The 12,283-nt window shown below is 45.3% G+C and overlaps 2 protein-coding genes across 14 annotated transcripts in view; both read left to right on the forward strand.

Moving 5' to 3' along the window:
- The first annotated feature begins 2,618 nt into the window (after positions 1-2,618).
- RNF186 (ring finger protein 186) lies at positions 2,619-4,852 on the forward strand. The gene has a single exon (XM_013095315.5). It carries the CDS (start codon positions 2,917-2,919, stop codon positions 3,934-3,936), a length of 1,020 nt encoding a protein of 339 aa, XP_012950769.4. The 5' UTR covers positions 2,619-2,916; the 3' UTR covers positions 3,937-4,852.
- A 4,336-nt stretch (positions 4,853-9,188) lies between these two features.
- Positions 9,189-12,283, forward strand: part of TMCO4 (transmembrane and coiled-coil domains 4) — a 42,764-nt gene continuing 39,669 nt past the window's right edge. For 6 of the 13 annotated variants that reach the window (XR_011804607.1, XR_011804608.1, XR_011804609.1 and 3 more), the window contains exons 1-2: positions 9,189-9,296; positions 9,759-9,805. The gene's annotated coding sequence lies outside the window, so the exon portion shown is untranslated. Of the gene's footprint in view, positions 9,297-9,752; positions 9,806-11,608; positions 11,630-12,283 lie in introns of those variants that run through there. The other 7 variants (XM_072026754.1, XM_072026752.1, XM_072026747.1 and 4 more) reach the window with 7 other exon arrangements.

A 12,283-nucleotide genomic window follows, 5' to 3' on the forward strand; every position in this document is an offset into this window, starting at 1 on the left:
AACACAGACGTACAGAGTGAGTCAACTTCCCAGGCACGAGCATTACGGGTGTGCTACAAGAGCACATCGCAGACAAACAAGGCAAGACCAAATAGCCACGTTGGATTCCCCCAAGGGGCTCTCAGGTCACATTTGTGAGGTCAAACAGGCCTTGGTTAGGATCAGGTAAAAAGGCTGCTTCCAAGCTGCTTTTCAACCCCTGTGTAAGAAGCTCCCTGCCACGCCAGAAGATGCACTGCAAGTCTGAAGGTGACTGCAGCTCTCTGCTCTTACTCACGCTTATGCCCACTAACGGGTGATACCATACGAGGCTCCACATCAAGGTAATATTTAATATCGTGTATATCTGTAAATTCCTTTTGTCCAGTCACAACAAGCTGTAATGTAGCTTGAGAGCAGGAAGAAGCTCGAGGGACTATAAACATTATCTTCTAGAATATTTTGAAGATTACTGTGCTGAAAGCTGTATAGCTTTGATGGGCGGACTAGATAATCTCAGAGGTCTTCTCCAACCTGAATGATTCTGTGATAGCAAGCTGGTGTCTCACTCCAAGATTAACCTGGAATGTTGTGACTACTCTTCTGTATCCGTTTCCTGCCATAAACAAATCCATGAGAAGAGACATTCCAAGGAAAAACATTTTCTTATGCAAATATTCTAAAAGCAGAAAAACAGGATGTGTCTGCAAACTGACTGCAAATGATTAATGAAACGGTAATTAGCATACGAAGCATTACAGAGCTATAGTCAGCTCAGCTCTCTATAACATACCTACAAGCCAGTGAACATCACACATGCAGCCAAAGACAAAACTGAGACAAAATTTGGACAGGTCCTTTGAACATGTGGCTGAAAACGTCACCAGTGGAGGACAACATTGAAGAGGCATCTTTAATTAAATATCGCCAATAAAACTGGGTGGAGAGCTCACCTGCTGCCTGACCAGCCAAAACCAGCTCAGCCTGGAGAAGTGCAGGGCCTCGCCAAGCTGTGACGAGCTCTGTTTTCCCTTCCTTCGAGTGAGTTGTCCTTGCTGCTGACGTGCATCAGTAGCAAAGTAACAACACCTCTCCAACAGCTGGGTTTCCAGGACGTATGCTCAAAGGGAAAGTCACTCCCAGCCACTGCTGAAGACAGAGCAACAGCAAAGGCATGGATTCATCCCACTGAGTTTTTAAGTTTGCAGTGTAGCTGCCCCCATTGGTGTCTGTTCCAGCTTCCCAACATCTGCAATGCAAAACTGTTTCATATTGTTCACTGATTCACTGAGAATCTCTAAGTTTTAAGACACTAAGAAAGGAATTAGCAGTCTAAATACGAACTTGAAAAGCATTGTAAAAATGGGCTTCCCCCCGCCCCCCCGTATCTTTTCTTTTTTAACAGAATTAACTTACTAAAAGGTATGTGAAATGCAATAGAAAAATTATCCAATTTTTATACATAACTAAGCCTTGCAGTGCACCAAGCCCAATTCCAAACATTCTTGCACTTCAGCTATGAGTTATGAGTCTCACTTCTGCAAATCTTCATGCTCCCTAAAATCTGGGGTCACCTCGAAGTCTGTCAAACACTGCTATATCCTGTGTCAGCAGCAGTACAGCAGGTACACCCAGACACTTCTATGAAGTTTGCTAACAACAAACCTTTTACTATTTCTCAGCAAAGAACCTTCTCACCTCATCCCCCTGCCAGCAGTTCATGAGATTAGAGCCCTCCTGAATTCCTTCCCCTTCTAATTGCGGTTGTTTCAGTTCTTTCTGCTGCTGCTCTGTTGGAGAGAGGGGCTGGGACTTGGTAGCACAGATAGCTCCAGCACTCAGGTGCACTTGAGGCTACAGACTCGGTACTGCATGTCTTCTCCCAGGAATTCTGACCTAGTCTAGCCTTCCGGTATTGGCAATCCTTCCTTTTCTACCTTCCTTCCTTCCATGGGATTCTTGCTGTGAAAACAACCTGTATTTTATACCTCAAGAAAGGCAGAAAGAAGTTAGAGAATGAGGGATTGTGTTTATGCATTTTATTTTATTTTTTTTTAGACGAGCTGAATATTCACAAAACCACCTAACAGAAGTGCATTTCTGAGAGTGCACGAGCTTGTCCTGCGAACACCAAGAAAAGGAGGAGCCCTACCAACAGACCTCTCCCACGGACTCTGTAAGAACCTCGGGGATCCCAAACCATGCTTCAGTTAGTGCCTGAAGCCTTCTGATGACTAAAACCAACAGGAACGTTCCTACAATAAGGAATTGATAATAATCTGACATTTAACACTCAACATTAACATATTTATGCTGTATGGGAACAGCTCGGGTGCAGCAAGCAGTGCTAAAGCAAGAGCAGAGCTCCTACCTGGAGGGTTCAACACTGCTGTGACAGCTCTGCCATGCCTGGCTAACAGATATTGGGTTCTCCTGTCAATCCAAGGTAAAAGGCTCTGTGACACAGCACAAGATGACACGTTCCTCACCATGGTTATGCCAACAGCTAAGAGGAGAATGAAACAGCTTACCCAGGCCATGCAGAAAGCCAGTGCAAGGGAGAGGCAGGACACTTCTCCTGCCTTTCTGTCCCATGCTCTCTCTAATCAAAGCACTGCGTACACCACTTCATACCAGATAATTCTTTTGGATCTGCCACTGTCCAACAAGGCTGTGTTTAGGGCACGGAGAAATCACTTTTAATAAATTAAGTACTAATTTGGTAATAATGGTACTGCCATTCTGTCCCTTTGGCTATCGCAGTGAACAAAGCTGCAGACTCTTAATGCCATGGGATCTGCTTCTGGACAGGAATTGCTCGGTGATATCAGCCGTTGTAAAGTGTCTTAGCCACTGAGTTAATTGTTAACTCAGGTCACCAGCTCATAAAAACATCACATTGTAAGAGCACAACACGCTTAAAGCTGTCATTCGATCATGCACACAACAGGAATAAAGGAGCACATAAAAGGAGCCAGAAACTCCGCAGACCCTTCAGCTAAGGGCAGACAAACCGCACCGAGGTTTATCTCCATGGAGAAACCCACGGACAAGCCAAGCAGCGAAAACAGATCGACAGCTTCTGGAGTACCACAGGCTGAGAAGACTGGTCCTGCGCCCTTTGCAGAAGGTGCTGCAGAAATGAGCGGGGCAGGGCCCCTCGCAGAAAATGCTGCCAATGCGAAGGGACTGGCGTTTGCTGAAGAACATCTGAAAGAAATGGAGAGATCTCCGGACACGGAGCCAGATGGTCCTGATACCTTTAAGCCAGCATTTTTGGAAAGTGACTATCCAAACGCAAAGCCGCTTGTTATGGTGATAAACTCAAGCTCTCCTGAAGTGTACGGTTCCAAAAGAAGCTACCAGCCTTCACCCACATCATCTATTGCAGACATGGACTGCCTGGTCTGCTTCAACAAGTACGACGTGTACAGAGTCCCAAAGCTCCTCGACTGCCAGCATGCTTTCTGTGCAGTTTGCCTCAAGCTTATCCTCAGGAAAGAAGACGATACCTGGATAATCACCTGCCCCCTGTGCAGAAAAAACACGCCTGTGTCAGGAGGATTTATCCGCACGCTTCCAAACAAAGAAGAAATCATGGACCAGTTGGAACATCCTGACGCAGCTCTCGAGGTACACATCTCTCCCCCGGGGCTGGACAGCAGCAGCTGGGCTCAGAGCAGCCAAGATGTTTTATACAGAGACCAAAATGTTCCAGCAGACAACAGGCTGGCTATCCAGAGACTTGTGCTGCTCCTGCTGCTTTTGGTGATTCTCACGATCCTCATCCTCCCGTTCATTTACTCGGGGACGATTAAATGGGTAATTTGTGTCATGCTTACTTTGGGGTTGCTCATGTCTATGGTGCTTTGCTGCACTCCTAAATTCTACTGGAGCTGTAATGGCAACTCACTCACAGCCTGCCACAAGGAGACCCACGTCGCTGCTATTGCCTGAAACAGCACAAGCTGCCTCGAGATAATGACTGGTTCCACCTGCACAGCCGAGTATCAGGAGCAGTAGGCAGTTACTGGACTTTGAAAGCAAACATTCACATCAGAACCTCGAAGTGTTGAACTTATCCCACTAAGCCTCAAAGGCAATGCAGTGTTGTTTAATTTTATTACTGAAAACGGTAAAATACTTGTATGCTGATATTTGTAAGATAAAATTGTAAGCCAGTTTTTATCCCAGATGAATAGTTGTTGTTTTGCTTTCATTATTTTAGTCCTGCTCACATCCTCTCTTCAATTTCTACTGCAGAACATCAGCTGAAACATGTGACATTTGTACCCTGTGAAAATCTGTAGCTGTCTCTGTATTTTCCCACTCCTAACACAGGTATACCTTCTCTTGTGACAATGTGGGGAATTAGACTGCTAAATCTGGGGCTGGATGCCTAGCCTTAATGCAAGAGGGTAGTTTTAACAGAGTTTATCACATTAATCTGGATCCCTGACCAGAAGGTTGTTAGCAGGGGTGGGAATGGGAAAAGGGAACATCAGTTGATGCCATCTCAAGTTGCACTCGAAACTAGAAAGGAAGAGGCAAAATCAACATTTCTAATTGTTACATTCACAACTTGCAAAGTGCAAGGCTCTGAAAAGCTGATGACACTCCAAGTGCCCCATGTTATTGAGCACAGAAATAGTTTCTCTCACCTGAACCCCTTTATCTGGCTGCCTGTACCACCTCTCTTCTTGCTCTCGTCACGTTACGTGCAACATTGCCCGTTGGAGATGCCCACAAATTCTCCTTCCAGAGATAAAAAGGAATCTGTCAATTGTTCTGCTATACCACACACGATTTTTTATTATTATTTTTTTTTTAATATATGGAATGTGTCCATTAAAGTTGAATAATGCTAATTGCTCACTGACTCTGTGTTTTAATTGCTCACCAACAATTGCCATCAAAATATTTCACAGCTTCCCGACAGGAACTACAGCTGGGAAAGCATTTTAGGGAGTCTGTACAAGTGAGTCGGTGAGGAAAGCAGAAAAGTAATGTGCTGGGCTTTTTTTCCTTGATTTAAAAGAAAAACTAACTTAGTTGCAAAGAAAATACCCTACAACTCAACTAAAATAAAACTGGAAAAAATTAGGAGCTTGCTTTAGCTACGTTAGGTTTTTAAGAATACCACGGGTCTCAGCAGACCTTGGATCAGGGCTGTAGTAAATATTTGCATTTGTTAAGAAGGGAAACTTTTGGACCCCAGTTGCTCACTATACATATGCATTTCTATACATATATGGACAGTGTGTCCCACCAGCAGATAAAACGGATTAGATGAAGAGGGTAAGGAGCTGTTGTCCCCCTATGCCTCAGAAAAAACAGGTCCATTTTCTACCTAAGAACAAAGAACCTTCAAGGAAAACAAATGCTTTGTTTCTTCTCATAGATCTGTACAGCAATTGCAGAGTACGTATGTAATAACATCCACCAACAGCCAAACCAAGGAAAGCTTTTCAATGGGGAAAAGGCAAGAAGTGTTAAACACAAGTATCTTCTTGAATGATATTATTTCAGACACAAAGGATGGTACGGGTATTCACCTGAAAGCCATCTCAGAAAATCACGCCAAGTCTTTCAGCTCGTGGACAATTTTCCAATTGAGCTCTTTGCCAACACCAGTGGATGACTTGCACTCCAGAGGCACGTAACAAATCATATTGGCCTTGACATGCTGTGCATGAACGCATCAAAGCAAGCTAGAAGGGTTAAAGGAAAAGTGTGCACTAATTGCGCAGCACTCTGTTCTCATTCAAACGACCAGATAGCAAGGAAAGAACAGGCTGTCCTAAAGATAAGATGGCAAAGATGAACTGGACGGGAGCCATGACATACCCCAATTACAAAGGAAAAAAGATGGGCAGTTTTGCCCAAGAGAAGACACTTGGTCTCTTCCCAAGTGAGACTGATACCAAACAACACCCACTCCAGAAGGGCGTTCAAGTCACACCCAGTAAGAGTTTGCTATCATCAGTCAGGAGATGACCTGAAGATACCAAGAGGCAGTGTCCCTCATCCTCCATATCACACGATGTGTGGGTTCACCTCTCTGTGCTTGTCAGTACATGGGAGTCAACAAATGACGTCTGAAAATAAGTGTGAACAGGAAAAAAATCAGTTTGCTACATACCAAAAAGGGTCTCACATTCAATTTTCTTACACTAATTTCTACGATGGCAAAAAAGGCCAATGGAAAAAGACTTCCCTAAAGGCAGCGTATGCCGCTGCCCTGATGTGCAAAGGAAGAACAGGACACGTGAATCACGGTGATTTGCACTGATGCTCATAGCACAAAAAGAAACAAACAACCAAACCACGAAGGATTTGAAGGGAAATAAATGTTTCCCCTGAAAACAGCCATCCCGTTCCCAGGTATAAGGGCAGAGCACCAAAGGTTTGTATCCGCATTGAAGATACAAATATAATTTCTAACACAATGTAGGACACCAGTGCAATTACCCGAGAGAGACTGACACACTGAGAGAGCTTGATAAGACGAGGGGCAGTGGGTGCAAGCTGGAACGTAGGAGGTTCCACTTAAATATGAGAAGAAACTTTTTCATGGTGAGGGTGACGGAGCACAGGGACAGGCTGTCCATGGGGTTCTGGAGTCTCCTTCTCTGGAGACATTCAAAACCCACCTGGAAGCACTCCTGTGTGACGTGATCCAGGTGTTCCTGCTCCAGCAGGGGCATTGGACTAGGTGATCTTTCAAAGTCCCTTTCAATTTCTAGCATTCTGTGAACTCTGTGGAGCCACGCGATGAGATCACCAACCACGGATGTCCCGATTTCCACCCCTGCTGCTTTGTGCCAACACTTGCCAAGCCTGCGTTCAGCATTCAATTGAAATGATTCTTTGGTCTTTAGAGCCAGTAACAATTATCTGATCCAGAGTTCATGGATGTTGGTGGAAGTCATTACCTCCTATAAGCTGAAATCTTTTATAACAGCTGCTGATTCCCATCTGACAAGATAAGGATCGATGATAACGTAAACCTCTGAAGCAACAATTAAGTTTACAGTGAAAATGTCAAAATATTCACATTTGTATTCTAAAATGTTAAAGGATCTGTTTGCATCCAGTTCTTCTTCACACCAATTTTTTTGACAATAAAGTCTCAGCTCCAAATGACCTTGCCCTGCTTACCATACCTAGCTGGCTCCTGATTTGAGCAGTAAATAACAAACTGGAGTCTGACAAAGAGAGGTTCATAGTGAGAAATGGGCCAAAGCAGTAGCCAACGTACTGCATGAATACCTCAGAACTATGTTTTACAAACCTTCCCCATCCCAAATCATTTTCAGGTTTCTTATCAACAAACAGCACCGGTCACCCACCACAGCTAATTATGTGAGGGAGACGGGTGCCTTAAAAAATGTGAGCGTAGGTGTTCTAAATCACTGTTAACTACAGAAGTCCAGCTTTATCTACAGAACCTTAAATTATCAATAATCATGTTGCCTTTGGTTACTATTAAACTATATAATAAGATCCCAAGTTTACAACATCTGATAAAACCCATGATTAATTATCATTCCACTCCTGTTTTGAACTACTTTGAACAGCTCTTCTGCATTATCACACAGATATAAACAGGCAAAAATAAACATGGAATAAATAGCGTATTTCACACTTCAACATCACTCAGATGCTGTACAAAGACAACTTTTGGTCCTCAAAAGCACTGCTGTCAAATCTACAAGAAATTAATTTGCAGATTTTGGTCTAAGAGCACAGATTTGTGTCCAGATTATACATATTTTTTTGCTTGTTGTGAACTATTTGCAGCTTGTCCACGGTGCTGTGCAGTTACCTAAGTCACAAATGAAGTATGTACCTTTTGTACCTTAATGGGGATCAACAGAGCACGCCTTCTAAACCTTGTCACATTTATCTATATGATGATGCTTCAAATACATAGGGGTAATGAGTACTTGTGTGAGTAAACCTGAAGGACCTAATGTTAGCTGCAAGCAAGTGGGACAGGATATTTGGCCACATTAAAAGGGCTTTTAAACAGAAAAAGTATGTGGATTTATTTATTTATTTTTACAAGTCCAAAGCAGCTTATTTTTAAGTATAAATCAATTACCTCAGTTACCAAGTCACCAAAATGAGTTTTGCTTTCATGAAACATGGCAATGCAGAAAAACTGCTTCTCTTCCCCTGAAAAAAATGGATTTCACTACGAATTACTAAGCACTGTGCTTGCAGTTCCCACTTGAGCCTCCTCTCAAAGCAAAAACATTTCTCAAAACCCATAAAACACAATGCAAAAGCCTTATGCTGAGGTGGCTGCGTTAATTCCACAGCCCAGGTGTAGCCCTGGGGTTTCTGCAGAGCCAGTTAACTACAGCTGGCTGACCAAAGCCTCCCAACCAAGCCTGGAGCCCTGCTTTCATCAGAAGCAATATATCCATGGTCCTCATGTTTGCCTGGACATATATATATATATATATATATACACACACAGAAAGCTACTTCAGCTCCTGTTTGGATGCTTTTGGGATCCCACCTGGTAACAACACAGCATGAAGCACGACTGAAGTTTCACCCACGCTGTGATGTGTGCATACATGTGTATATACATATATAAACACAAAAAGCTACTTCAGCTCCTGTTTGGATGCCTTTGGGATCCCACCTGGTGGATCACACGCAGTGTGAGGCAGCACTGAAGCTCCACCTGCCCTCAGAGCAGCCGCCAACCTGTCTCATGTCAGGGGCAACAAAGACGTCTCCATATTCAGTGGTGGTGACCTGAGGGCAGCTTTTACCCAACACACCTCACTCCATCGCTCTCTGCAATCCTCCCTCTGAGAGAGAAGCATTCTCAGAGGGAAAGAAGAGCCTTAAAGGGGGACGGAAGAGCTGCCACTCAGCTCAGCCCTAAACCCTAGCAGGGCACCCAAGATGGCAGAGCAAGGGTGCTGTGAGGAAAGAGGTGTGACACCTATTTCGACTGAAGCAGCACCAGGCCTCGCTGCCTCCCCACTGCTGCCACAACCCTATCACAACCCCCATAGGGAGGCCGGGAGCGGTACAAATACCAGGAATGGGGGCGAAAACAGGGAGCGGGGCTCGCCATCAGCCCGGCCCCAAACACATCCCCACTCAGCGCAGCGCGCCGCCCGCCCGCCCTCCTTACGCTACGCCAGCAGCGTAGGAGAGCGCAGGGCCGCCCGGCGCTGCCCGCTGTCCTTACGCAATCTCCGTAGGGCTGACAGGGGCGGAAGGGGCGGGAGGCGGCGGCGGTCGGGAGGGAGCGCGGCGGCCCCTGAGGGCGGCCGGGCCGGCAGCAGGTCGGAGCCGGGCTGGGGGAGATGGGGAGAGGGTTCACGGGGCTCCCGGGGCTCTTTCGGCTCCGGGACCGGCCGTAGTGCGGCTCCTGAGGGCAGGGCTGTGGCGGCGTCGCGCCCCCGGGCTCTCCCGCCCCTGCAGGGGGTCGCTCTCCTCAGGGGGTGTGTGGGGGGGTGGCTGGTGGTGGTAGGACTTGAAAGGATTTGTGACAAAACTGAGTGTTTTCAGCAGCCTAGTGGTAGTGTCAGCCTCGAGCTGAGGCGTCTCTGTGTTTTTCCACTGAGGGTTTTTTTATTTGCTGGTAATGTGCCTGCCTGACGTGTAAGGACCCTGTTTCTGCTGCTACAAGTGTCTGTGTTAACCACATCCAACACGCTCAATTTTACAATTGCTTCAGCTTCTAGCCTTGCCATGCCCCTGTCCCTCTGCCCTCCATCTCTAATCTCTGATTTCCATTTATTTAGGACACGTCTCCGTGGCAGCGGCCTGCGTTGCCTTCGCGTGTTGTGAGGTGAGAAGCGGTTTTATCCAGCTGCATTAATCTGGATTAATTGCCTTCCACGTTTGCGCTTAGTATTGATGGGCTAAAAGTGAAGGCTGACTGTGGAGAGCATGTCTCTGCTGTACAGCTTTAGATCCACGGAAGGGTTATCTTTTTACTTTCCCCATAGGATTGCAGGAAGCACTATACAAAATACACCACCTCCAAGAAAACAAAGGGCTTTGTGTGAAAAGTAAGCACTGGAAGCGATACAAGTTTCTCTTTCAAATGGCAGTTCAGATTATGGCAATGCTATAGGTTACTGAATTGCACTGTTGAAGACAGAGACCTGAATTCCAGTGTCACAAGCTGTAAATAACTTCCAGTGTAAGTTTTTTGCTCAGGTCTTGATTCCCTCTTGTTGAATTTAGTGGCAAAACTTCCTGGGCTAAGTATTTGTACTGAATCACGTTGCTATTTTTATGCTGCCATGTGAAAAACCAAGCCCATTTTCCTCAATGTTTATGGCAAAATCGATACCTGTGTGAAGGACACACATCCAGTGTCTTGATCAGAGCATCCTCAGAGCTCTCATTTCTAGATGAGGTGGAAGAGAAAAGTCTTTCCAAAACTTTCTCGGGGTATTCTAGATACTCAGCATCACAAATTATTTGCTGCATAATGGAAATAAAGTTGCCTGCAAGAAGTCACTATGGTGTTGCTCCATAACAGGTCACCTCTTGTATTATTGGGAAATAAGGTTAAACTCTGCAGTTGTACTTTTCCTGGATTCTTTATAGATGCTTTACTTTTCATGTGACCCTGTAGCTACTAGATTAAAATTCCGTGTAACCCTGGGTGTGCCTGTGAGGCTGGTGTAGCCCTGAACCCAACTATCCAGGCACCTCTTTACAGTTGAGTTACATGTTTATGATGCTGGAATGAGGATCAATCTGCCACATCTTAAACCAAAGCAAAGATACGGGTGGAAATAGGGTCACTGCTCTCTTTTTTTAGCCGTATGGATACTCTTACCTCTTCCTCAGATCTGTTGTTAAATTTTTCCTTAAGGACATCTTCATGGTGTCTGTGAACATCTCAGGAACTTTAGGGCTAGATAAAATATTCTGAGGGTTGCTGGTTTGGCTTCGTAACAAATCAATAAATCTATCACAGCAGCAAAGGGAATTTTATTTTCAGTGCTGGTTCCCATGCTGAGTTAATACATTTGTGCCCAGGAGTGAGTTGGCACGCCAGATTATTGTTTGTGAAGTTACTGATACTTCAAGTTAGATTATTCTTAGGCAAGTTGGTTGGTAAGTCAGGCTGTAGGTGTTTTATAAGGATCAGAACTTAGTGATGTAAGATAGATTTTGGGCATCCAGACGAGGACTTTGGAGCTCCTGAGGTAATACAAGGAAGTCTTGGGATTTGGGGCAGGGGACAGAGTCCTGGAGAGGATGGGGACTCATCCTGCTCAGTCCCCAGGGCTGCAGTTCTGTGGGTACAGCTGCTGCTGCGTGGTGGGACTGGTAGGGTGGAGGGCCTGACCCTGATCCCAGGCACCACTCTCCTTGGGGAAGCAGAATCTGGCCATTCCCTTCTCCGATTGATGGGGAAATAACAGGGTTCATTTATTCCTGCAGACCATGACAGATAGCACAGATGTAATAAAATCTGTAAGAGGAGCTGCTCCTCTGGTGCACTTCTTTATTCTAGGACTATTCTGTTCTATTCTAATTCCCATTTAGTCACCTTCCTTTCGCCAGGGTTCAGAAGAAAGGAGGCATCTAAGACCAAGCATAAAGCAAAATGCACAGTTTGCCCTTGGGAAACTGATCAAGTCCTGATGAGGTCGGTAGAACTTCCCAGCGATGTAAGTGAGGTTTGGAGCAGGCTCTTACCTAAATTAAATCACGAAATGTGGTGGTGTCTGCCTGGTTTCACTCAGCTCTGTTAGCTGCCTGCGTTATCAGCCAGGCCTCCCTGTATAACGAGGGGGGCTCCTGGGAGCAGTTCCGAGTAGTTCGGTTGGAAGCTTGTAATCAAAAGGTGCAAACGCTTCTGTGCTCTCCAAGATAATATTTTGGCCCAGCTCGAGGCCCATGTGGCGTGGGCATGTTATGTTTTGGGAAATGCAGTGGTGGGTTGCACAGTTCAGAGAATATTATAAGCAAAGCATAGCAATGGCCGTGGGAAATAAGCAGTCCCATTAAAAGTCTTTCTAATCAGAGGCTGTGGCTGGACTCAACTTTATAACACCGTCAGGAAAATGAACAGAGGAGCAGTTTGGGTTGAGGAGGAGAGAAGCAAATTATTTCCCAGGCAGCCTTACTGGTCCCTGCACGAGGTTCAGACCTTTTATTCTCCATGCTATTTTTGCAGTAAACACGTGAATGATATGGCTGAGTGGAGCCCAGTCTCTTTGTACCTTGAAGAGGACTTCTCCTTTTTGTGTGAGAAGTATTGTCAACACATTTTGTGGAAGAATTTAAGAGCTGGTGAACG

Source organism: Anas platyrhynchos, chromosome 22 (assembly GCF_047663525.1).
Source record: "Anas platyrhynchos isolate ZD024472 breed Pekin duck chromosome 22, IASCAAS_PekinDuck_T2T, whole genome shotgun sequence".
Taxonomy (NCBI): domain Eukaryota; kingdom Metazoa; phylum Chordata; class Aves; order Anseriformes; family Anatidae; genus Anas; species Anas platyrhynchos.